The sequence below is a fragment of the Typha latifolia genome, chromosome 6 (assembly GCF_019914945.1).
Source record: "Typha latifolia isolate L0001 chromosome 6, TyphaL0001v2, whole genome shotgun sequence".
Taxonomy (NCBI): domain Eukaryota; kingdom Viridiplantae; phylum Streptophyta; class Magnoliopsida; order Poales; family Typhaceae; genus Typha; species Typha latifolia.
In genome coordinates, this window is record NC_133091.1 from 12,823,540 (window position 1) to 12,850,391 (window position 26,852).

Sequence of the window (26,852 nt, forward strand, 5' to 3'; positions counted from 1 at the left end):
TTAATATAAACCTAATTTTGTCCTTTGGGCATATGCCGGCCAACAAATAATTCCATTAGTTTTAAAAAAATATTAAAAAAATAATAATTCCATTGGTTGTGCTTAATCATGTATTGCCAACTGTTTGATTAACCTAATACGAAATCATAGAGAGCCCAAGGCTTAGTTAAGCAAGCTGACGTAAGCTAAACCCCCCCTACTTAACTAACGCCAGATTGTAACGAGGGCTAGCTTTATCCATTTAGCTCCCCCTTAAGACAACAACTAATTACCCGGATCCCGTACAAGCGGCGGGTTCGCGAACACTGACCTTAAACCACTAGTCGTCTTCCACGTCGCGTCGAAGACGTGAGAGGCACGCCATGGATGTGGGTCCCGCATCGTAGAGATACACGGGATCTGAGGGAATGACCCTCCCCTCTTTTTTTACTTTTTAAATGGTGGCGATCCGCGGTCTCACTGTTCCCTGGCGAACAGCGAACATTCATCCGAGCGAATCGCGTCAGCAATGCTCGGCGGGCCCCGCCTCGTGTATTCATTAACGTGTGCCGCATTAAAAGGGGAGGTGTGTGTAAACTGAGAATAAGTTTTTAATTTTTAATTTTTAATTTTTAATTTTTAATTTTTTTTATCAAATAAATAAGTTATTTTTGAAAAAGTTGGTGAAAGTCTGAAAAGATACAGAGGATTCTTGTGCTCCAAGCCGCCCTCTTCCATAAATACTCCCCCTCGCATATTTATCAAATTACCCCAAACTATTAATAATCAGAGAGAGGTTCCATAAGGGTATTAACGTAATATTACACTGTAGAATTTATTGAGGAGCTTTTCGTTGCTTACCCCTCTCGCCATCTTTACTCTCTCTCTCTCCCCCTCTACCCTTTTTGGACCCCGTGATGAGCAACCGGTTACCGGCGGTAAGAGCAACAGCTTTTTACCGTCCTCTCTTCTCTCTCTTAATTATTAAAACAGAGCTCGCTTTAGTTTTATAATTTTCCTCCTGAGGTCGGATGCTAGTGAGGCATCTTTGCCAGCGAGGAACTTGAAGGATCGAAGCTTTCTCTGAAAGGGAAAGGATGCGGAGAGGCAGTCAAAGTTGGCATTTTTCTCCCTTTGTTCCTTCGATTTATACTAATCTCTCTCTGACTCCATTGTGAGTAGTGGGAAAAATCTTGCAGTAGATAGAGAGATTTGGGTGCCCACTGCCCAGTGTTTGGGTACTTCTTTCTCCTCTTCTTATTAATTAGAGTAGTCTAGTTGTGCCTTTTGGAGTGGAGAAGGTGATGCACAGGAAACATGTCGACCTCATCTTCTCAGCTGGTCTCGGAGAAGAAGCACTGGTGGATAAGCAACAGAAAGGTGGGTTCTTCCTGGCTCTTGTTCTCTTCTCTCTTGGTATTCTTTAATGGCGTCAGCATTTGAGGTTTTTGTTTGGCTTCTTGGTTGTCATATCCAGTTCCTAAACAGTTTCTACTTTGTCTGGTTAATTTAGCCCCATTGCTTTTGATATTCTTAAAAATGCTTCCTTTCCCCTCATCAAAGAACAGAGGAAGCAATGATGCCAAAATCAAAACATTTATTCCATCAAGGTTCACATTCTAACTCTCTACTCCTCCTCCCTCTACAGATCATTAACAAGTACATCCGAGAATCCCGAGCTTTGATCTCGATGCAGGAGCCGCCCAATGTCGCCTCCGCATTGGGTTTCCTCGACGCGGCTCTCGCCATCTCGCCGCGCCACGAGGGGGCGCTCGAGCTCAAGGCGAGGTCTCTTCTCTTCCTCCGCCGCTTCCGGGAAGTGGCGGACATGCTCCAGGACTACATCCCAAGCTACAAGGCCGGCGGTGGCCGAGACGACGACTCCTTTACCTCTCTCGGCTCCTCCGACCTCTCCTCGCGCGTCGAGCTCCTATCGAAGGAGAGAGAGGGCAACGATGGGGGCTGCTCCTCCCGTTGCTTCTCTGTTTCGGAGCTAAAGCGCCGAGTCGTCGATGGGTTCTCCAGGAAGTGCGACAGAGAAGGCCACTGGAGGTAACCTCACCTATTCCGCTCTTTTTACATTTTACCCCTCGTGTAGTACTATCGAATGAGTTAGTAGTAGTCGTTTTGTTCATCAATAGAGATAGAAGATAGTCTGTTCAACAATAAATCCTCTTAGTTGGGCAAAAAAATGGTCCCTTTTTTGTGGTTTTTGCGATGTAGTTGGGAGTTGGAAGCTTGAGATGAACTTAATATTAGGAGATAACGTGAGTCATTTCATAGGTCAGGAACGAATCCAACACAGTCTCTCCTGGATTTCTTACACAAATGCGAGCGAAAGCCTGGTGAAATACCAAAATACCCTTGTATGGCACTGTGATGTCAGGGCACTTTCGTCATTTCAGTCGGGACTGTATGTCACATCTCATCGATACTTTTGTCCGTCTCCGGACCAAGCGAAGCATGAGCTGTCGTTATTCTCCTTGAGCTTCCGAGCTGCTTTTTTTTAGAAATTTGATCTTTTTTTTTGCAGTTAGCCCCCTCTAAATTAGTTTATTATATTTCAGGTACTTGGTATTGGGCAAGGCTTGCTTCCACCTGGGTCTAATGGAGGACGCCATGGTCCTCCTTCAAACTTCCCGCCGCCTCGCCTCCGCTGCCTTCCGCCGCGAGAGTAATCTCCTATCCGACGATGACTTCTCCTCCTCCACCGCCTCTTCCACGGAGATCTCCAACCCCGCCAATCCACCCAACTCTGCCTCGCAATCCGCATCCGAATCGGAATCCGCATGCCAACTCCTCTCCCACATCAAACTCCTCCTCCGCCGCCGCGCCGCCGCCTCCGCCGCCCTCGACGCTGGGCTCCCCTCCGAGTCCATCCGCCATTTCTCCAAGCTCCTCGACGGCCGCCGCGGCGTCCCTCACCCCTTCGCCTCCTCCGCCCTGGTCGGCCGCTCCGCCGCCTTTCGCGCCGCTAGCCGCGTAGCCGACGCCGTCGCAGACTGCAACCGCGCCCTCGCCCTCGACCCCTCCTCGATCCCGGCGCTCCGCGCCCGCGCCGACCTCCTCGAGTCCATTGGCGCCGTCCCCGACGCCCTCCGCGACCTCGACTACCTCAAGCTCCTCTACGACTCCATCCTCCGCGACCGCAAGCTCCCCGGCCCGCCGTGGCGGCCGCATAACTACGTCCTATACCGCGACATCCCCGCCGAGCTCCGCGCCCTAAGTTCGCGAATCCAAGTCCTCCGCCGCCGCGTCGCCGCCGGGGAAGTAAGCCACATAGACTACCACGCACTACTCGGGGTACGGCGCGGGTGCTCGCGCTCCGAGCTGGATCGCGCGAACGTGTTGCTTTCTCTCCGGCACAAACCCGAGAAGGCTGCGGGGTTCGTAGATAGATTGGACTTCGTCGAAGAGCACCGGGATTTGGATGCGGTAAGGGACCAAGCGAGGATGTCTGCGTCGATACTGTACCGGATGATACAGAAAGGGTATGCCAGCATCATGGTCGGCGTCGTCGAGGAGGAGAAGCAGCGAGCGAAGGAAACGTTAGCCGCGGCGAAGCAGGCAGTGGTGAAGTTGCCAGCGGTGTTCCAAGGGGTGACGTGTAGGGAGATGGCGGTGGTCGGGTTCGGGAAGGGGATTCCGGTGAAGTACGAGGCGTTGAGTTGCTGATTTCCGATGGATGGGAAAGATGGCGGGAAGGAAGGGAAGTTTGATTTCTTTTTTTCTTTTTCTTTTTTTCTTGTGTACAGGGTGGGAGGGAAATTTTGTTTCTATGTTTTTATTTGTTGTCACACTGTAGTGTTAGTCGTAGGCTCTCTTTGGCTCTCTTTGCTCTACGAACTCTGTTGTTGCTACCTTTCTAGCTCTGCGTTCAGCTATATTTGTACAGTTTTAATTTCATGGGTCTCTCAAGTTTTATCATCTTTTTCCGGTGGTCTATATATATATAAGTATATGTGCTTAAAATTTTAGTAAGTAATATATAGTCTAAGAATCAATTAAGTTATCAACATCATCTTAGATGAGTCTTAATAAAGATTCACATAACAGTGATGGAAGAACTGGTATATAATCTTATCCAGAATTCCAAACAGCACGACCTTGTTCAAAGGCATGCATGCATGTATACCTGGTACGTAATCCAGTGGGCCTTATTAGCCCCCAAACAGTTGCTACTACTGCTGCGGTTTTCGTGTTAAGGTATACCGTATATATAGTGTAATTGGCCAGGATAGGTGTAGGACCTTTTTCCTTCTTTTTGTTCTTTTTGAAAGGAATCGCATTTTGATTAAGTTAACTAATAATATTTTAGACAACCAATTAAGAGAATATATAAACACTTATTCGCATGTTCTTATCGAGTGAGTGATTTGTAAATGGCAAGGCAGTAACTCTGTGCTCCTAAGGAAGATATAGTGGGAAAAGAGATGGGATTATTTTTTACAAGTATTTTTTGTATGGTATCATGGAGGAATAGTGGTATTTGGTAATGTGTGTGTGTATATATATATATATATGCCAACTTGGCTATGGAGTTTTGTTGACATAAATCTGACATGACGTTATGAGGGAGAAAGCCAAAGACCAGGGCACACATGCACTTCATGTCATCATCCAAGAAGTTAATATTTTTATCATAAAACATATATTTTATACCTTTATAATTAGGCAAAAATTTATAACTATTACGCAATATTTTATCTCCCGATTGGGATGTTTGAGGTCTCGAAAGTTATAAATTATGCAACTAATTTTTAACTATTAGTTTATTTTATCTGTTGGCTTTATCAAAGTTCTCTCTCTCTCTCTATATATATATCCGCATGGACAACTGCTTGCAAGTAATCTAAGAATATATAACTTACTATATGATCATTTACTACGACAACTCATATTTAACCTTATGAATATTTTATAAACAATATTTAGCCTTTTGCTTTTATTATTATTAACATCAGAGCAGTAGGAATATTTAAAGTGAGAAATATGCATATGATGGGATTAGCATGAAAATAAGAAATAGTAGCTTTACAGGTAATTAACAGTGGTTTGGTATCTGACTTATGGTATAATAAAATAAAATCCAAATTAAAAAAGGCATCAAAGTATTACTTGTTTAATTAATGACCATAATTATATTCTTAAACCACTGTCACCCAGTCTAGGTGCAGAGAACGAGGAGCATCATGACGCAAACATGTAAAATAGACATCTCACCATGTCTCCATCCTCCTATTTGCTTAGCAAATTGTATTAACTAATGTAAACCAAAATTAATTAATTAACTTAGTGACTAACCCTGGAATTCCCTTTAAATCTTTATTTTTTTTTCACTAAAATTATCATCGCCAATAGATTATAAAATTTTCTTCTTCAATAGTATAATGTGATACTGAGTCATAGTTCAGAGCTGAATATGTGACTAACCCTAAGTGTAATAATAGGCGTAGATATTTTGCATGCCGAAACTACCCTCAGATCAGGAGATATATTGGTCAACTTTGTTAGGGTTATAGGGGACAAAACACCACCACTAATAAGGATGAGGCATGGCTTATGATGGGAGTCATGTGAGTAAGTACAGGCCTATGGGTACTAACTTATTCCTTAATCAGGGGTTTAAAGTTTTAAATTAAGCATCAAAAATCTGAAAGGCTTGGCTTGGAGCAAACCCCTCTCTCACTCTTGGACGCAAGGAATGGATAAGAACTTGGAGGATAGAGAGGATTAAAAAAGTAATTAACTTTGATTCCCTTAAAAGCCATGTGGGGATTAGGCGTAAGAGTGATGCTTGCTCTTGCTTTTTAGGACAATTTTTAACTTTGAAAGAAGGTATTCAAATCTTTTGAGTATTTGCAAAGGAGATCTGAATCTAAAGTTTGAAGTCTAACAATGTATATACCACTGGCTGCTGCTTAGAATAAAATTAGGTACAAAACTACTAGATAATGTATTATTGATGCTTTTAACAGATAAGCTTTATCACCTCTAAGCCAAGTCACAATGATCAAGTTTGAGTACTCAAAAGATTTTAATAGATAAACTCAACTCTTTATTAAAAGAAGAAGAAACCTTTATGGTGTTTTATATTGGTATTTATTTATTTATTTATTTTTCCCACAAACTATGTCCATGTGTACATATTTTGAGGATTGCTCTTGAGTTGCATATAAAATTTAAAATTTAAGGGCAACTTTGGACAGTAACCGAGAGATTAGTGTTTAGGTTCACGTCTGGACTCCAAATAGGCTTGAAATTAGACTCAAGCTCTAAATTTGGCCCCAGAAAGAAAGCCCAAGATGTCTTTAGGTTTGGGCTCCAGGATTGGATGAGGCGAAATGAGAGAGAGAGAGAGAGAGAGAGAGAGAGGTTAAAATAATAGTTGTTTAAAATGAGGGGTTTTAAAGTATAAAAGAGTAATTAGAAAACGTAAAAATATTAAATAATTAGGAGACTGATACTAGATAGAACATATGCTTATTTTTATTTTTTATTCTAATCTTTATAAATTAATTTTTAATTTAATATTGAGACTTAACTTGAAAATAATGATACCAAAAGACAGAGGATACCATCTTATAGAATCAAAGTACGATGCAAAATTCTATTTAATGATCAAATATCAAATACAAATGCCCATGGACATAGCTTTCGCCCATCTAGCAAAAGTCCAAGAGGAGCTTAGAAATAAATGACATGGCTGAGACTTGCAAGCTTCCGTTATTCTTGATGAAGACTCCACGGCGAGTAGAAAAATGTCACTCTCTATGTACAGTTACAATGTTGTAATTAATGATAAATTATGAGTATAAAATGATAGCTTATAAAATAGTGCTTAGATAGTTAAAAAGGCTGTGAGTTTTTCGAATCACAGCAGTAACAGTTTAATTAGGACAGTATTAAAATTTAAATTTTTTTAAAGATATTTATCTATGGAAAATATAATATGATTTATTAGCTAGTCTTCTTGCGTGTATCAGAGTTGTGAAATAGTTTCATACGTCTGCACAATATTGGAGAAAACGAGTAATGTTTAAATCTCGACCACATAAAAAATTGGACCATAATTTTGTCACAGCTTCTCCTTTCCACATTATTAGGATGGAAATGAACAAACAATGAGATCATCTCTTTCTTGTCACCATTAACAATTAGACACATGGATTTTGTAACAAGGAAGCAAGAACGGAGAAATGCTAGGGTTTACGTTTACGTTTCCGTCTCTGTTACATTATATGTTAGTATAACGATAGCAATTAAGAAAATTAGTTATAGAAGTCGTACAATATTTTATTTCTCGCTAAGGAGAAACTACGATTTGAGACAAAAGAGGAAGACTAAATTAATATAATATTAGTAAGAAAGAAGAATCAGTAAGATTATATTTATATTCCTACTACATCAAATGTCAGCATACACATAACGTTACGGTGATGAGAAGCAGTTCTTGGGAAGGGAAAATTACAATAAGGCTTCTTCCGGTCAACGTCATCTATTGTTTGAGCTGCTGGATTTAGCTCAACATATCTAACCCTTGTAAGGTAGTAGATAATTGCCTGCTATTTTGAGATAGACACTGTCAATAGCAGTAACTGCATTCTTACTAGAAACCAATAACAACAAACAGCACTATGATGGCATATGCTGCTAAAGGATAAAAACTAGAAAAGAAGAAGAAGAAGATATACATTTCTCTTGATACATCTTACTTCTGGACCTTGTCGTCCTCTCTACTTTTTTTCAATGGCCATCTCCATCAATGAAAGAATAGGTGAACAATGAATAAAGAATGAGTTCAGCTCCGATAATCCGAGAAGCTAAACTAGGCAAGCTTAAATCACTGAAGATAGTGTTTGCAAGAGCAATAACCGGGCTGGAAACAAGATCACAAGCAGCACGTTAGGATGATCGGATCCAATGAACTTTCTGATCCGCTTCAATGTCTCTCTTCCACCGTGAATAACGCTGGCAAAGATGAAATGGTGCTGATTGGAGTTGGTTGATCCACCTTCCTGGGCCACGATTATACTGCGATGAATCACCTGACCGACATGAGGCCACCAAGCACGGCGCTGTCGCTCCCTCTTCGCTTTGCTCATGAGTCTCAGCTCCCGATGGATCAGAATGCGGACCGACTTCAAGTAGATTTTCATGTCGTGGTCTCTGTAGATTGTCCCTTCAGAACCATACGCGGAGCGGTCACTTAGGATCTCCAGAGGATGGGGAGAGTTTAGGAAAGCAGATTGTGCTGCATGTAGTAATCTTGCTGAATCATCTGAATCTTTTAACGGATCACCCAAGAGATAGAAACCACTGCCCGGGGGAAGAAGGTGGTGGTGAGGGGAGAACTTCTCTTCAGGTTGCAGGATCAGGAGTTTCCCCATAGGGGCATAGAGAAGTTTCTGTTGATAAATTGCAGCCTATTGGTTAGAATGTTCGCTGAGATTTATGCAGAGATATAACTACTTAATTACACACAACTTTCAGTATACAAGAGTTCAGAGCATAAACATTAGTATGATGATCATTGACAATATAAATGTGAGGGAAAAAAATAGATGATTACTTTGAGAAGAAATTACCTGGTTCTTGAGGCAAGGATGATTACGGAAGTTCCTGTTAACAGCCTTAAGAATCTTAGCAACATGATCTGGATAGTTGCAAGAGAAAGCTCGAGGAACAATATCTCTATGCATTGTTATGGCCTGCACATGACTCTTAGACAACCCCAGTTTGCGCAGCAGGTAATCGCCTCCACACATGATGGATGGTGCACCGAATGTGATAACGGGAAGTAAAGATGAGGCGGGTGCTTCACGTCGTATGAGCAACATGAGATTCACAAGCAGAGCGAGGCTTCCACCAAGAGAATGGCCAGTGAAGCGAAAGGTTGCTGAGTTACCGCGATAGTTCAAATGAGCTTGTATTTCTGGTAGGATCTGCTTATAGATTCCCTTGGCAGATTCGTAGATACCCCTATGTACAAGAACATCCAGCCCCTAAGCCACACAAACAAACCAAAAGAGGAAAAAAAAAAACACCTAAATATCAGATTAAATTTAGAAGGCTAACAACATTAACTCAGCATTTAACTTGTCCCACAGAATACAGAAGAAAGACAATTAATGTTTAGCCCAAATCTTAATTCTCAATATAGCAAATTCAGTGGGACTCGTTAGTTCACTAGAAGAAAAAGTTACAAGTTAGAAAAACTTATCACGAGTAACAACTATACCTCAAATTTGATTGGTTCAAATAAAAGATTTGCCTGCCAAGACTCGAGTGACTCTGAACCCTGCACACCAACATAACCAGATTCACCTTCAGAACGATAAATCTATCATATTCAGAAGAAAAAAGGGAACTCGCTTCACCTGAATGACACAATATCTTGTACCACTGCTATCATCGTCACATATAAACCACTCGCAAGGTGAAGAGTGTGCTGAATTCAAGTCCTCTGCAACAGCTTGTTTTGTCTCTTCCTTTGCAGCAACCATGGCAGTGACTGAACTCGTAGTGACCACAAAAGATGCCTCTTTGGAAGTTGCAATTCCATTGCTGTCTTCCTTTTCTCTTCCCAATTCAGTTGAATTCTCCCTCCTCTCTTCCTTACCAGACCCAAAGGGAAGGATGCCCCTTGTCTGAGATTGCAAGTAAGAGGCTGCCGAAGCTGCGATGCGGTACGCAGCAGCCGTGCTTATTCCATAACCGTGCTCTCTCTGTTTTCGGTTCTCTTCTGCATCACTATGGCTTTTGCCTTTTGCTTCTTGATGTCGGTCTTGCCTCCTGTCCTTGTCAGGATTGAAAGATTTCCCTTTCTTCTCCAGTGATGAAGTCACGAACCGCAATCCATGGTATTTGAGGAGGTTTTTCGGCTGAAGTATGGAAAAATATGAAAAGCAACTACTAATATTAAACCTTTCAGAGTTCTATTTACAGACATCCACAAAACTAGAAATTTAGGTGGGGATACCAAACTTTGATCACGGAGTCTAAGAGGTTTCTAGCCAACAATAGATCACAGGAGGCGTAGTGGAATTATGACAACTTTCTAGCTCACAAAAATGCAATCACATGGGTGATACGATCAAATAGTATTTCAAGAAAGGGCCAACCTCAAAAGGTAATATATATATATCGACAACCTAAATAACACCTTTGATCCCAGACATATTGCCATCCAGAACATAACCCTCTAGAATAGTTCTTCAATTACAAAGTAAATAAAGCAACCAAGAGCTAAAACAGAACAACAAACTTATTGATCAAATCAAGGACAGATGTTCAAAACTCCAAGTACCCAATAAAATTTGCATCATAAATCCAAGTTGCGTACCTTGATTCTTGCAATAACATACGCAAGGTTGCTGAGATACAACATCTTGGCATAGAACTGGGCCTCTGCAAGCGATACCTTCCGCAGTAACCTCGAGAACGATTCCCTATCGAACACCACCTTCTTCCCCTCTCCTCCCTCGACGGCGCATCCCTCGGAGCCTTCTCCTCCACCGCAAGCGACGCAGCGATCACCGTCCTCCACAACTCCTATCTCTTCGTCTTCTATAGACCCAACTCCACCTTTCCCCGCCTCTCTTCCCCGCCATAATGAACCCACTCGTAGTATCTTTATAACCCAATTCCCCTTTCTCCTCTCATCCACCTCTTCCATCTCTTCCTCCTCTGCATCCCTTCTGCTCTTCTTCTCCTCGACGCCAACCTCCTCCTTTCCCTTTCCGCGCACACCTCCTCCGAGCCAAAGCTTCCTCATTGGCCGCGGTGCCCCCTTGGAGCTAACTTGCGCCGGCGGGTGCTGCTGGCGGGCGCGCACGTCCAGGCCGATGGGGATCGCCGGCGACGAGATCCCCCTAACCAATCTCAAACCATCCATTCTGACATCCACAGGGTGCGTTTGTTCTCTCCTTCGCAAGCAAAAAGGCGTCTCCTTTGCCAAGAAAAGAGGGACCTTTCTGCCTCCCTTCGAGTCCGCTGGGTTTCTCCCTTGTAGCCGTAGAGAGAAGCAACCAATAAGCACCGCTAATTACAAAGTCTAAATGGAAAAAGGAGCAACTTTTAGGATTCAAAACTCGGAGGAAGTGTTTAGTTTTCTGGGTTCAATTTTGGGATGGAAGACCAGAAACGACTCTTGACATGAGTCTGGACTTTGCAGAGCTATAGATTTGCGACAGTCCCTATATGTAGACATGTAGTAGTATTTCGATTATTTGAGTTGCTTCTGTAGGAAACTCCTGCAGCTTTGGCTGTAGACTATCGAATGCGATTTGAAGAGGCAACGAGAAATTGGGAATAGATCTGGTAGTTGGGACTTTATTTGTGGTAGTTTTTTTTGGTCTCATCTCCAATTTTATTTTTATTTCTCATAGTATTTCCTTGTTCCAAAATCCTTTTAACTTTGCTTTTGTGAAGTCATTAGGTTTGTTCGATTAGGCCAACCCATGCTATTAGTAGACAAACATTCTACATGACATTATAGAGTACCAACAAAATTAGATTTAGTGTAGGCCGATTCATAAATTTGTGCCTAATTTATTAATCATGCATATCTCACGTGACCCATGCTTTAATTATACAAGCTCTTCTATATTTGATTATGAGTGCTGTCATATAAATATTATTATCAATGTGTTAATGAGCACCTAAATATATATATATGAAACAGTTCCGGTGATTAATAGTACTAATCAAAATAGGAAAAGGAATGATTGGTACAGTGAGCTTAATTCCGCAACTATATCTTGGACCAAATCTTGGCATTAAGTTTCCTTTAATTGTTCAACCTAAAAGGAATCAAATCATTCTAAATATGGTTAGTGGTATTTATCTTGAATAGCCCTCGTCCTTGGTCTCTTTATTGCTTACGGGGGTGCTTAGTGGAATTGTTGGTTCTCATAGTCTAAGAATTCGTCGTCTCCTGAATAGTAGAAATTATTCAGCAATTAGTACAAGTTATTAGGACCTTATTCTTCTAACAAAGACGTTATGGATTCAAATCTCGACATGGATGTGGGCCAAAATTTCTTCTGAGTGTTATGATTATTCTAAATTCTATTGACTAACTCATACAAAGGGGATGTAGCTCAGATGGTAGAGCGCTCGCTTAGCATGCGAGAGGTACGGGGATCGATACCCCGCATCTCCACTTATATTTATTTCTTTTTCTTCCTATTTATTTTGATTTAAAAGAACTAATTGTTTAACTTAGTTTAATATTTTCGAGCAAATTAGGTTCTATATTTCTGATGACTATATTAAAAAAATAATACAAGCTAATAAACTAATGAGAGCAACTCCAACCGGGCTTCAAATTTTGATTGAGCTCCAATAGGGCTCTAAAACTAGCTCTAAATTTGGAGCCCCACCATAAAAATGGAGCCCGGCTCCATTTATCATTTCAACTTTTTGAAATACTAAAATTACCCAATAATTTTAATTCTATTTATATCTTTTATTAAATAATTTAGTTAATTAAACTGAGTATATAATTAGTTTTACTAATCAGTTTTTAACAAAAATAATACCATTGGAAAGGTCTCATCGAGACCTTTAAAATGAGTTTAATATTAAATTATCTTTGAGCTAATTTAAAATTTAAAATTTTTAATATTTATAAAAAATGAGTCTAATAAATTATGTGTTCTAAAATATAAGTACTTAAAATTATTCTCAATATAAATATTAAATATCAAAATATATTAGATATGAAATACATCAAAATAATACAAGCTAATAAACTAATGAGAGCAACTCCAATCGGGCTTCAAATTTTGATTGAGCTCCAATAGGGCTCTAAAACTAGCTCTAAATTTGGAGCCCCACCATAAAAATGGAGCCCGGCTCCATTTATCATTTCAACTTTTTGAAATACTAAAATTGCCCAATAATTTTAATTCTATTTATATCTTTTATTAAATAATTTAGTTAATTAAACTGAGTATATAATTAGTTTTACTAATCAGTTTTTAACAAAAATAATACCATTGGAAAGGTCTCATCGAGACCTTTAAAATGAGTCTAATATTAAATTATCTTTGAGCTAATTTAAAATTTAAAATTTTTAATATTTATAAAAAATGAGTCTAATAAATTATGTGTTCTAAAATATAAGTACTTAAAATTATTCTCAATATAAATATTAAATATCAAAATATATTAGATATGAAATACATCAAATATGAAATACATTAAAAATAAAACCGAGTCCGGAACCGGTTGCTACGGAACCGGAACCGGTGGCTACGAAATCGAAACCGATGGCTACAGAGATGACTTACCAGAATATTAAACATCTATTGTTTTTATTATATTTGGTTAATTCTTGCTTATTTTATGTAATGCAATTTTGATATTTTTAGTTGATGACATGTAATGCTTATTTCGATGTTTATTTTGTGTAATATCATTTCGATGCGTTTAATTAAAAAATTAGTAATTTAAAATTACTTCTGTAACTATTAAATATTAGTCTTATTTTAAAGATCTCAATGAAAGTATTCTAACCATATATTTTTTATTAAAAAATAATAACACTAAAATGACATATTAAATAATTTAAAATAGCTAATATAATAATATATATTATATTATTATTTTAATATATATGGAGCCCAGTGCGTTGAAGTGCAATGTGCTCTTGCTCCATTTTTGGCTCCATATTTGGAGCATTGGGCTCTAAATATAGAGCCACGATTGGAGATGCTCTGCGTCTGTCTGTCTCTCTCAATATATTTTTATACATAACATATAGATAGATATTTTTTAATGCAAATATTGGTTAATTAATTAGTAGCATTTGAGCTATTAGGTGGGACTAATTCTAATCTATTTTTCTAATCTATTCTTAAAATAATTGGCGCGTGGCAACTTCGACCAACCGAGTAACCTTCCCACGTACATTGGGCCAAAGATCTGGTTACACCTTTATGGCCTCTAGTGTTGTTAACCTATGACTAATCAAACCAAATTATGATACTTTTTTATGCTCAATGATGAATACAAAGGTATCTTTAGTGGTTGAGATATATAAATATATAATATTTGAATGCAAGACTTCAAGAGAAGCACATTTGCTGCATGCCATATTAAAACTCTATGTCCTTTATATTATGATTGCACTATTTTTAAGTTAATTAAGCCCAAGAAGGTGTCTTATTCCCTAGTCTCAACCATGAGACAGTTAAGAGTCAGCATCAGTCGACCCACAGGAAACATACAAAGACAGCCATCAAAGGACTCTTTTCCCTGGAATTCAAATAATAAAAGGAGTTTAGGTTTGATTGTTGTGAAAAGTTGTTGATTGTTGCGTGCCAACTTCCATCCTCTCATTCAACTGTTCAAAATATGCAACTATTACTCATTACCACTTCAGTGATTCTTACTAGTGTGATAGTCATACCAATACAAATTAGTTTAATGTTTCCCTTTGGCTTAGTCTAGTTCTAGCACAATGGAAGCTTATATATAGACATGCTTAGTATTGTCTTAGAAGCCATCGTAGTGCACATTTGCATCAATCCTTTGCCATGGCTCCTCCATACTGCAGTCCCAAGTATTTATTTTTCGCAGTTGCTCTATTCTGCATGGCTGCTTCTTACAGCAGAGGTGAGCAATTAAAGCAACTCAGTTAATCCACGTAATTCTCATAGCATTTATTTATCTAGTTCTTGCACAAAGTCTTTAAGATATTGTTGTCTCAAATGATCATGCAGCACAAGATCCAATCCAAATCGTTGCGAGAGCCGCACTTTGTTTCGATAATCGAACTGTAAGCAAAAAATGCAATTTAAAAAAAGAAGAAGCACAGAATGAAGTATTACTCCGATCTAATGCATGGTTAATTTGTTATCTAATAGGTCATCAATGGCTGCCTCACGGCAATGGGGATAAACGTCAGTGCAACAGTGAATCTTACGGACATTCAACATAACACTCCATTGGTTTCGAAGAATAATTCGAATATTAATTCTACTACTGCGTTATGCAATAGCCCTTGTTTTGATGATATGAAACTTATGATGGACTGCGTAGATGGGATAATGTCCAACTTCCAGGGTTACAGTTCTGGATTGATGCAGGGCGTGAAAGCTATATTTCAAATGTCATGCGGTTTTGGAAATAATAACACCGCCATTCCTGCTACTAGAGCTGCAGGTGAGTTTCAAATTTTATCCCTTGTTTAATCCATTAGTTGTAGAGTAGTTGATATTGCAGTAGAATTTCTTAGCTTCTCTAATATCTATCTGAATGCTTCTTTTTTTATGCTCCAGGTCTAGAGTTAAAGAGATCAATGTGGAACTCTCTTCCTAGTTCCTGAACATTATTAGGGTCAATGGATGTATGAAATTTTTAATGAATTAATTGGAGGTAGCAATTCAAAAGAATTAACAAATCCAAAAGTACTATCGTTTAGACAAAATAGATAAAGATAGCTTTGGAAATAAAGAAAATACTATTTGAAATGGAATGATTATTATAAAAAGATATGCTTGTTAAATAAAACTGAACTGAAATATGTCTTGGTAATCTTTTTTAACAAGGTGTGGGCTCTATTTGTAGATAATAAAAAGGAAGGTTTTTATTTATAATATAGTTAAAATAGAGTGTTATTAATTTTTTTCTAATAAAATGAAAGAGAGCAAGGAAGGAAATTTATAGAGTGTTATCACACAAGAGGTGTGTCAGTTTTATGCCAACGTACCATATAAATCAACAACTTAGACTAATTTTATGGCTAATTTATGGCTAATATCCAAAATGTGATAGTCTAACCTACCCATCAAAATCAAATCTAAAATAGTTCGCAAATTATCTCTCTCTCTCTCTAGACATCTAACTAAACATATCTATATATATATTATTTTCCCTCTTGGCAGATCCACAAGCAGCAACTGGGGCTAAAAAGATGGCAACTGAGTCTGGAAAGAAGACAAGTGCAAAGAGTGCAGGAGACGTTACTCTAATCCCTAATCGCAGATGGGTAGCGATGCTCCTCACCATTACCACTGTGCTGCTTCCATACTATTAATTAGGGAAGAGAAGGGTTATAAAATAACAAGAGATCTGGAAAGGACAAAAAGAGAGAGAGAGAGAGAGAGATTGAGAGACTATGAGATGTCATTCTTCTGAATCTACTATATACATACGGAAGAGCCTAATTTGCATGTTTTTCAGTTTATAAGACAAGATATATACGCATAGACTTATGCTCTATGAACCGTATATACGTGCAAGTGAATGAATTGAACTTTGGAAGGAATCTTACATCAATCTTATTTGGACATGGATGATTGATATTTAATAAGTTTTTCCTTGGGGCATCACATATACAAATAGTTTGAGTCTTTTATAATTTAATATATATTATCGTTCAAGATTTTATATGTTTTTTTTAGAATTTTAGACAAAAAGTCGTTCTTTAGAAATAAAAATACTGAACTGAACAATTGAGTTAATCCTCCCATTCACAGATCATATACACGCCGTCTAACTATTCTATCAAATATTGCTCTATTAAACCGGACCTCCGAGCACCGAATTAATGTTTTACACCCCCTACACTTCTTGACGAGTCACGGAAATTGAGCCAAATTAAGCCAATGCACTTTTACATGCAAACAAATAAATTTATTTTTCTCACTAGCCATGTTCAGGTTCAAACTTGCTATCATCTTGATCACAGGTTTATATATATATATATATATATATATATATATATATATATCTGGCCGGTGTCCAATCCATATATAAGGACCGCTAGCTATTTTATTTTTATTTTTTTAATTTTGAAGGCAACATATATAATATCCTCCATTCCGTTAAATATATTTAGTTAAAAATTAACTTACAGTAATTTTGAGGTGTTAAATTATAATATACGAGTTGGATGGTAAATATCGATAGAATGATATTAAAAGGCTAAAAATAAGGTACTTTTAATAATTTTTTCTTAATTGATTAGAGTCCACTAGATCTGATTTTAAGCTTCTAATAGATGAGTAAGATGCAAGTTTACAATGAAGATTAGTCTTAAGAAACAAATTATACAAGTCATAAAGGTCACTCTTTCCCACCAAACACTACCACCTGCCTGATCCACAAGTGGAGAAATCTACTAAAATTAAAAGGTTTCTAGTAGCCATTCAAATTACATTACTACCCTCATCTCAACAATGCATTAATCCCAAGCTACAGCTCTAGGTTCTACCAATCCCAAGTGCCACAAAATTATGAATGAGGGGTACTTTGGCCATTTTAGAAGAAAAAAAAAGGATAGGTTTGGGTTGGGTTGGTGTGAAAACTTCATATTTATATATCTATATAAATATATCGTATAGAAATGGTAAGCAATGTAGTCTATAAAATCCAAAAAAGCTAGTGGTCTCTTCCATCTCTTCTACCATTAAATTTCAAGCTTAAAGCTACTTCGCCATGGCCTTTCTCCATTGCTTCAGATACTGGTGCTTTCTTCTAGGCCTTGTTTGTTTCTCAAATATCTCTCATTGCATGTCAGGTAATTAACGTACGCTCCACAAATACTTATATATACCTGATATCTATAATATAAAGTGATCGATCATATGCAGATCAAGTGAGCATTGTTGGAAGAGCATTAACTTGCTTCGATTCTAGCCACGTAGGTGTTAAGTTAACTAACACATTTATATATATGTATATATATATAACATTTGAAGTTGTTGTGGAATATTGGAAGCTAGGTTTATAGGAGCTGCGAAGAGTCGTATAGATTGAAGGCAGAAGGGAGTATCAGAGTGGGAATAGATGCGACGGATGAGTACTGCGAGGGGCCATGCGTGGCTGAGACTAAGCTTTTGCTTAGTTGTGTGGATGAGGTGCGAAAGAACTTCAGGTTCCGTAATGGTGCTTCAGTAGGAGACGTACGCCATGCTCTCACAAGGGGTTGCAGCCATTCTACTGCAAGAGGTGACATTCTAATATTCTATCATTACGTACGTAACAATGATTGATTTCAATCGATCGTTAGGAATATTTTCACTATGTTTATAGTGATTTGGTGAATAACAACCATCGATTCCTTTTTTTTTCCTTTTCTTTTGGCTTAGGGAACATTGTTCATTTTCTCATGTGTTTTAACAACAAAAAAAAACTTTAAATGACTATTTTATTTCCAAATTTTCTCTCTTCTTTTAAGGAAAAAAAAACAAAGGATGAACCGGTCCCTAAAGACTTAATATTGATAGAAAAGTCAGAGATTTTTCATAGTTAAATGGTCAATATTCAAGAGAGGAAAAAAAATATATTCCTTTTGCTTACTTTTACTAATTGTCCTTGATATTTAGACTATAGTTCATTAAAGAATTTTTTTTTCATGTATATCCATTAAAAAATATATAGTTTTTGTATAGATATCTCTTAAAATCTCAATCCGTTATTTAACCCTATGAATAAATTACAGAATACCTTTGAGATACTTTCTAACCCAACTCTACACTAACTAAAAATACCCTTGATAAAACTATTCTTTAATTAAAAAGTGGTAGTATTTCACTCACAAAATATATAACTATAATGGATTTAATTTCAATTAGGTCATAAATGTTTTTTGCTAATTTATTCTCCTCTATATCTCTAGGTGATTTCACTGTGAAGAGGTACGATGGTTACGAAGACGAAGATAACGATGAATATGACGATCATGATGACTGCTTTGATCATGCGAATAAACTCACTATTCCCATTCATTTGCTAGTATTCCTTTGTTGTGTTCTTCTTCTTTGGGGTTATTAAGCCATGTATGAGTACTCTTATGGATGTGGAATATATGAGCGTGGGTTATTAAAAACACCCTACCCTACCGTTAGTTTTATTAATGTCAATTACCATATAAGTGAGTTGATAACAATTGATACAAAATGACCATAATAATATTGAATAATTTTTTTTAGCTTAAGATAAAAATAGGGTGTAAAAAAGAAGAAAAGAGCCGAATCGTAAAAGTCTTAAAATTAGGGTGTAAAATCTAAAAGCTCAAATATTCTCCATGAAGGATTATCCATGGGCTTATATAAATAAGACTAGACCCTGGCCCAAGCCCAAGAAACGATGCACACTAAATAATGTTTCATAATTTAGTTCATCAACTTTCGTGAATTCCGAGGAGAGTGAGTTGGTATTCTACGGGTTCGAACCCAAATTGATCTAGTTTTGGGTTGGACTCAGGACAAGTTGAGAGGAGTTTTTGACTAAACTACCCCATATCTTTTTTATTTGCATTTTTAGTACACTTTAGAACATAAATAACAAAATGACTTAGCAGTTTATTGAATAAATTTAAAATTTTATATAAGTCCCTAAACGGCTTATATTACACGTCACTACTGATTTAGCGATTTTTAAAAAAAATATATTAAGATATTAAATTTGCTTGATGAGTAAATTTAAATAACTCAAAATTAATTAAACTCGAGTTTGATTGATCTAATTAATCAAGCTTCGCTTCCTTATCCGGCTTAATTATTTTGACAGACCTAGATTAAATTTACGAATATCTACACAGAAAACTTAAACTAATAATTAATTTGAGCAACAAAAAGGCCAGAGCTAAGGCTCTGTTTGAGATCAATAGCATAGACTCAGGAGACAGTCTGCCCCTTGTTCTTACTTAGTAGTAACTAGATAGTAGTTTTTGAAACCAAAAAAAATAAAATAAAGTGCTTAAATAGTACGAATGCTTTAGTGTTCCCTAAAAGAAAAAGAAAAGGAAAAGGAAAAGAAAAAGAAAAAGAAAAAGGGAGGGGGTTTAAATGCTTTTTGTAGTCATGCATAACATCTGTGCCATGACATGACTCATGGAGTCATGGTCCAAAATGAAACAGATTAGAGTCGTTACAAGCTACAAAATAATGAGGAAAAGTTCATCACTTTTTTTCCAAGACATTTGTCGGATGCTCCCCAAAAAGTCTCAATTTTTTACGGAATGCCTTTTAAATGGAACCACTCTCTCTATAAACTAACTATTGCCCGTTTTAATATATTTGTGGTTTATTATTTTTGTTTTCCTCTCGCAATTTTGGACCACTTTCTATGTTTGATTTGAAGAATTTATGTACATGTATCCAAGTGTGGACCTAGTTCACCATTGAATGAATCATGGCTCACAAAAATATATCAAGTTAGGTTGAGATTGAATGAGTCATGGCTCCCAAAAATGTGCCAAGGTTGGTTGAGATACCCTTCATGCAAATCCCTGAAATCAAATTAATTTATTAATGCCCATCATGTAGCAATAAACATACTCCTTTTCTCCTTCTTGGATGCATAACTTTGTAATAAAATATTATATATGCCATTCATGCATAAGTAATATTAGAAAAGAAATATATATATATATATATATATATATAAACCTCCCCTTAGTGATGGTGGTTGTTAGCTGAGGACATTGTTCATTTATTTCTCCATATGTTAAATGGTCTATCAACAAACCACTAAAGTGAACAAGTGAAAGGTCCTTCTCTCTCAATTGGCTCTCTGTTAAGGAAATCAATGTCCCAAGGTACAAGCAGTTCATGTGGACACAATTGCAAAAGAGAAATAATTTGGAAACAAAGAGCTAGCTGCTTGATGTGACTGCACTTAAGTTTGATAAAGTCCATGCATGTGTTAGTTTTTATTTTTAAAATTTACTATAAAATATTCCTGGAACAAAGTAAATCTAATTTTGTATTTTTATAAATAAATAATACTACTAAAATATTTATGCAATAAGTGAAATGTGTTAACTTTCCTCCAATATATATCAAAATTATATATATATATATATATAGAGAGAGAGAGAGAGAGAGAGAGAGAGTGATTGAAAAAGAAAAATTAAGAGAGTGAAGTAAGTTTTTTCTGATATTCTTGTTTTTATTTGTGGGCTAGGAGATATATATATATATATATATATAGAATTTAAATTTTTCAAAATTTTTGTAACTCTCTAAATTTAATCGACCTATTAACTATTGTAAATTAACCGTTACGGCCGTTATGAATCTATTAAAATTCTTGTAACGATTTGAGTTTCAAATTATTTTAATTATTAACTTAAAATTTGAAATTTATAATAGTATGAGCTTAATTCTGAAGTTTTTAGCGATCAAAGCATTGATAATGATTGAGTCGGCTTTCTAAAAAGTTAGATAGACGTGCCATTTTGTACTCCTCACATACATTTTGGCAGGTATAAGTTGCCATGTATGTTTATATCTATAAAGAGCAGTGATGTCTCATAGGTAGTAATATTGAATTATTTGTCTCGATCATTAATTTACATCATAGAAATTTCTCAAAGAGTCGTCGCTGTCTTCTTCCTATCCATCTTAGTTTTGTCATCTTTATGTCATCCTGTGTCATGCACCAACGTTGAGCAGTGATGCTATAATACTCAGGAAATGAGGTGAAATAGTCTCTAGATCTCTTTGTTTCTTTTCTCGGTTTCAGTATCTTTTTTCTTTACAAATGGCTTAAATTTTGAGAGTTCGTTACCCAGTTAGTTAGTCAAACAGCATACGTAAAATGTCAATTTTAGCTTTTGATAAGTTTAGAGATAGAATATTTTCTTAATGATTGGACCTTCACCAACGACTCAATTAATTTAGAGCACTCCTTATACCCTCCTCCTCCTCCTCCTCCTCCTAAAGAAAACTTCTTCTCCTTTTATGACTGTGTTTAAAGATCGAGTGGCAAGCCATCATGCATGCATGCTTCAACTATATGAAGATCTACCAAATCAATTAAGTTCACGTGGAACTCGAATATGTTCTACTAAACAACTGATACTTTTTATATAAATATTATTATTTTGACTATTCTTTGATTGGTTGGAAGATCTTGTAACTCTCTATGTTATGAAAAGTAGTTAGTATTACCATCTTTTAGGTCAGAATTAGAACTCATTCTAGAAAAGAGACGATATGTGTGGCTTTTATCCCTTTTGACTGCCAAGATTAGTGTCGTCCTCCATGAGAAAGAAAACAAAAAGGAAAAACAAAGAAGTAATTAAGAAACCGTGGAAATGGAGTATGGATATAAAGAAACCAACACGCTCTGACTTTTATTACGTATCTTTTGTCCTTGTGTTAATTATTAGGTGAACTTTTCTCTTAGTGCCTCTAATTGTCGTGGTCCATAATTTCTCTATGTCTCCCCCTTAATAAATCTATTCGAGGGCCAAGTTTAGCCATGTGGTTTTGTCCCCATGCAACTACTTGTTAACATTTATATATACCAGAGCTAATCTTTTTAGAGATCCTACATTTAAACCTCTTTAATCACATTCTGTTAATGCATCAAATAAAGATTGAGAAGGGAGTATAAACTATCCTTTCTTAATGAGAAAGCATCCTATCGGAATATTCATATAAAGTACCGTTACATGAATATTTGAACCGATTTAGATTATCTCCTTGCATCTTAAATTCACATACGGAAGCTTGCTCCTTAGTTGGGTGCTTAGTTTTTCAAGACTTATGTTGTTTTGTCAGTGCTGCTGCTATTTGGCCAAGCAAGAAGCTTGCTATTAGAGCATTGCTCTATTTTCTCTATTTTTTACTGTGCTTGAGTACTTGTTTTGATACATGTATTAATTATTATCATTCTGTACTATTGCTAAGTACGGAGTTTGCTTCTAAGGTTCTTGTCCTATTTTTTTCTCTTCATTTTTTGTATTAAGTTATAATCGGCTGATTGAAATGAATGTTATAATTAATCTACAGACATTTTTTTAAGAAACAAACAAATAAATAAATTTACTATTTCTCGAATCTTAGATGGAAAGGGATGGGAATTTAAGATTAGATTGCTCCAAATCATGACATGCACCATTAATATAGACACCTCCAATGAAGGGAATTGCATGCCCATATATACATAATTGCATGACCTATGTCTTGTGATGCAGAAAAAACCACGTACATATATATATGTATATATTTGAGGTTTCTTGAGTAGTTGCCATCTCTCTCTCTCTCTCTCTCTCTCTCTTTATAACCCAACATTTCGGTATCTTAAAAGTTCTCAAGGTGACCTCTCTACAAATATAAATTGAAAAATATCAAAATATCATTTTCAAACCCATGCCTCCTAATTAATGGCAGAGGACAAAAATAAATAATGAGTAGTAAGGATCGGTGGGGAGAACTATCTTATAAGGTTTGTCTTTGAGTGAACATCGTGGTGTAACGAGGGATTTACATATATATGGTAGATCAACATTAAATTTTCTAATTTGGGGAGGTTTCTTGCACAAACATATGACCTACTCCCATTTGGAAGCTAATCTTTTTAGAAAATTATATTATATGGATATTTATCTATAGATACAAAATTACTTTAATGGATTCTAAGATTAAGTGAGGTTATTTTAGAATTTTCTTTTTTATTTATTTTCAAGAGTTACATAGTATTATTTATTAAGTCAACTACTATTAGGTTAAAGTTAACCTAGTATGAATATATATTTTATCGATCCCAACAATAAAGAGCATAAAACAGAGGAAGATGATGCAGACTTTGCGTGCAAATTCATCATTTCTATCAAATCTCAAGTCCTTATCTTGTCGAGCAACACAAAATGTACATGAATAAAATTTCTTATTCATGTACATTTTGTGTTGCTCACGTTAATTAGGATTTGACAAGAGAAACTAAACCAAGCATGGAAGAAGCCATGCAAAGTGCATGCATGAAGAATTCCGATTATATTCTTCCATTTTGTTTGCACTTTACAGGTAGCCCATGCATCGAGGAGGTACCAAAAAAGTATGAATATATGTATGTATGTATATATATATACCACCAAGGCCATCAAAATGACGACGTATACAAATTTCCAGATAATTTATGTAAAAAAAGTTGGTAGTAGGCTGCCAACGTGGTTGATTCGAAGCCCGTGAGGCGCACGGACGTAAGTCCTCGAGCCACGACAACCCCCATCCCCAATCTGCAACACGTGTCCCTCCCATTCACCGCACGCTTTTTGAGCTCCACGTCATCCCCCACTCTCACCCCGTACTCTTCCTTACTAAATAGTAGCAGATCCCATCCCACCCCCCAGCTCCTCTGGGACTCGACTCTAAAAACTCTCTCTCTCTCTCTCTCTCTCTCTCTCTCTCTCTCTCTCTCTCTCTCTCTCTCCCAGACATTCACACTCACCTCTCAAACCCACAGCAGTTGTAGTATCTAGTGGTAGCTAGGACACTCCTCCCTTCTCTTCTCTTTGTCTCTCCAGTTAGTTGTGGAGGAATGGGGAGAGCGCCATGCTGTGAGAAGGTGGGGTTGAAGAAAGGGAGGTGGACTGCAGAGGAGGATGAGATACTTGTGAGATATATCACTGCAAATGGTGAGGGATCTTGGAGGTCCTTGCCGAAGAATGCAGGTACTTTTTCCTCTTCTCTAACTCACATCTAGAGCTTTCTTGCTTGCCACTCTCTCTCTCTGAAACTTTGAGTTTTGGGGTTTGGATTCTTATAATTGGCTAAATGCAGGGCTTTTGAGATGTGGGAAGAGCTGCAGGCTAAGGTGGATAAACTACCTGAGAGCTGATCTAAAGAGAGGAAATATTTCCAAGGAAGAAGAGGAGATCATCATCAAGCTCCATGCCACTCTTGGAAACAAGTAAATAAATTTTTTCGTTAATTACTTCTTTCATCTCCTTTTTATTTTTATTTTGTTTTTATACATTTTGTCCACATGCACGCGTACACTTCAAGGTGTTCAGCAGTAAGAGTGGTGGGGCCCTGCCATAGATAGACACGTGGTCAACTGTGCACCGACCGCCTAGGGTTCGTGATGCACGAGGGAGTGAACTCCTTTTTCTTTATTTATTTTTCCATTAAAAGTGTTTCAGTTACCTTGGGAGTTTTGCTCATATTCAACTCGAAATTAAATATATGACAACCAATCGACTTAGCTAGCTAAGTTAAGCTTATTCAGAGCTTAACTAAAGATCTAATTATTAAATTAGAATATTGATTAACTAGTAATTAGTTTTGAAAGATAGATATGATATATTTTCTCGACTCATTTTTATTTTAAGTTTAAATTTTGTTTTATATTTACCTTATTTATTAAGATAAGCGAATCGATATCGAAAATTTCGAGTTGCAAGTTTGTCGGCGAACAACAAGTTAGATTGATAGTCCCAATTACCTTTGGGTGTGAATATATAGTTTTCAAATGTTATGAGATGTGCTTTATTACACGTAAGTGTAATAAAAAGTTAACTATCTTACAAACTAAACTATTTTATGAAAATAAACATTGATTTGAATTGAGATATGAAAGGATCCTCTTTTGATTTCTTTTTACCTAATGAATATTTATTACACAACGTGATTTCCCTCACTGGCGTATTATTAATTGTTATTATTATTATGTTTGCAGGTGGTCCGTGATAGCCGCGCATCTTCCCGGCAGAACTGACAACGAGATCAAGAATTACTGGAACTCTCACCTCAGTAGACAAGTCCACAGCTTCCGCCGGACCATCGACGGCTGCGTCGCCACGCTAGACGTAGGCAATATCGGCGGCAGACGGCGGGGCGGCCGGACGAGCCGGTCGGCGATGAAGAAGAACATAGCAATCCCTGGGACGAGGAAAGAGACGACGAAGCACATCGAGATGGCTGCAGTAAGCCCACCAGCTTCAATAGCACAGAGTGATGAGGGGCATAGCAGTGTCACCTTTCATGGGGTAGACGAAGGAGGAGGAGGAGTCTTAGGCCCTGACCACATTGAGATGGTGAGTGAGCTCTTGAGCCCAGTAGCCCTTGACATGGAAGCCATGCTATTATTCTCGCCAACCAGAGAAGGTGGGACACCTGTTATGAGTGGGCCTATGGGAGTTAATGAGGAGGTGGGGAGAGGTGGGGGGTTGGATTGGGACTTGGAGCAGCTGGAGGCAAAGTTATGGGATGAGGAGATGTGGCCATTAATGGAGGAGGTAGAGATGCATGAGATGGATGGGAATCGTTGCAGTGTGGAGGAGCTATCTGTGAATTGGCTTCTTTCAGACGATGGCTTGTGAGGGAGACCTCTTTTTTCCAAAAAACAAATTCGTAGGACGATCGACCATGTATAGATAGTGACAACTGAGGGGGGTTTGTGCTTAATTTCTGGAAGCATGTACAAAAGATTGATGTAATAATTCTTTTTTCAGCTAGTAGGTATGTTGTTAATTCATGCATGCATAATTTTATATGCATACCGTATCGATTGCACATATTCAATGATTTTATTTTCACAATCGAAAAATATACCTGCACATCTGCACGTATTCAATAACTTTCATTTTCAAGTTCAAAAAATATATGTACACATATTCAATAACTTCATTTTTACGTTTGAAAAAGAATACATGCATGCAAAGAGTTATAAAATCTTAAGTAAGCAGGGTTGAAATCCTCGGATTCGTACGACTGATGATTTAAAAATTCAATGCAAACAAGATTAAAATATTTTTAAGCTATTTATATAAAGATAAGTATATGTACAACTAGGTATCTCAGTCGTGAGACGCTCAAACAAGTAAGCAGGCATAAAGAAAAGCAACAAGTTTAATTATTCTTCTTCTTTCCGTAGTCCTGGAGCTTAACCTCTTTTGCACATATTATAATTAGAATTAAATCATCTAGCTGCCAACAAGTATGTCTTATGTTCTTGCAAATTTAATAATGAGAAATGACGCCAAAATTCGAAACCCATTACAGCAGAAAAATCTCACCAAATATTTGGAAAGTTTCTGTCACTTTCTCCCCCCAAGTTTAGATGAAAACATAATTTTTTTTGTTGTAACTTTAGGTCACTATGTAGGAAAACTAATAATATAT

The 26,852-nt window shown here is 37.1% G+C and overlaps 5 protein-coding genes and 1 non-coding gene across 7 annotated transcripts; 5 read left to right on the forward strand and 1 right to left on the reverse strand.

Moving 5' to 3' along the window:
- The first annotated feature begins 770 nt into the window (after window positions 1–770).
- LOC140790821 (uncharacterized) lies at window positions 771–3,906 on the forward strand. 2 transcript variants are annotated; one of them, XM_073141105.1, is made up of 4 exons: window positions 771–1,359; window positions 1,628–2,031; window positions 2,263–2,449; window positions 2,547–3,906. In XM_073141105.1, the coding sequence occupies exons 2-4, from the start codon at window positions 1,992–1,994 to the stop codon at window positions 3,652–3,654; spliced, it is 1,335 nt and encodes a 444-aa protein (XP_072997206.1). In that variant the 5' UTR covers window positions 771–1,359; window positions 1,628–1,991; the 3' UTR covers window positions 3,655–3,906. The 2 variants fall into 2 exon arrangements, with proteins under 2 accessions (XP_072997206.1, XP_072997205.1); XM_073141104.1 differs by lacking the exon at window positions 2,263–2,449.
- Window positions 3,907–7,647: 3,741 nt separating this feature from the next.
- Window positions 7,648–11,019, reverse strand: LOC140790161 (phospholipase A1 PLIP2, chloroplastic-like). Its single transcript, XM_073140111.1, has 5 exons — window positions 10,325–11,019; window positions 9,360–9,863; window positions 9,221–9,280; window positions 8,568–8,984; window positions 7,648–8,387 (listed from the first exon to the last, which is right to left on the reverse strand). Exons 1-5 carry the CDS (start codon window positions 10,874–10,876, stop codon window positions 7,818–7,820), a joined length of 2,103 nt encoding a protein of 700 aa, XP_072996212.1. The 5' UTR covers window positions 10,877–11,019; the 3' UTR covers window positions 7,648–7,817.
- A 1,053-nt stretch (window positions 11,020–12,072) lies between these two features.
- Window positions 12,073–12,145, forward strand: TRNAA-AGC (transfer RNA alanine (anticodon AGC)). Its single transcript has one exon. It is a non-coding gene; the product is annotated as a tRNA-Ala (tRNA).
- A 2,350-nt stretch (window positions 12,146–14,495) lies between these two features.
- LOC140791222 (uncharacterized) lies at window positions 14,496–16,258 on the forward strand. The gene is made up of 4 exons (XM_073141650.1): window positions 14,496–14,604; window positions 14,712–14,767; window positions 14,856–15,153; window positions 15,876–16,258. The coding sequence occupies exons 1-4, from the start codon at window positions 14,526–14,528 to the stop codon at window positions 16,025–16,027; spliced, it is 585 nt and encodes a 194-aa protein (XP_072997751.1). The 5' UTR covers window positions 14,496–14,525; the 3' UTR covers window positions 16,028–16,258.
- A 1,076-nt stretch (window positions 16,259–17,334) lies between these two features.
- On the forward strand, window positions 17,335–18,823 carry LOC140791093 (uncharacterized). The gene is made up of 4 exons (XM_073141486.1): window positions 17,335–17,512; window positions 17,586–17,635; window positions 17,718–17,943; window positions 18,614–18,823. The coding sequence occupies exons 1-4, from the start codon at window positions 17,431–17,433 to the stop codon at window positions 18,766–18,768; spliced, it is 513 nt and encodes a 170-aa protein (XP_072997587.1). The 5' UTR covers window positions 17,335–17,430; the 3' UTR covers window positions 18,769–18,823.
- Window positions 18,824–24,079: 5,256 nt separating this feature from the next.
- Window positions 24,080–26,205, forward strand: LOC140790191 (transcription factor MYB12-like). The gene is made up of 3 exons (XM_073140157.1): window positions 24,080–24,400; window positions 24,510–24,639; window positions 25,408–26,205. Exons 1-3 carry the CDS (start codon window positions 24,268–24,270, stop codon window positions 26,048–26,050), a joined length of 906 nt encoding a protein of 301 aa, XP_072996258.1. The 5' UTR covers window positions 24,080–24,267; the 3' UTR covers window positions 26,051–26,205.
- The last annotated feature ends 647 nt before the right edge of the window (window positions 26,206–26,852 follow it).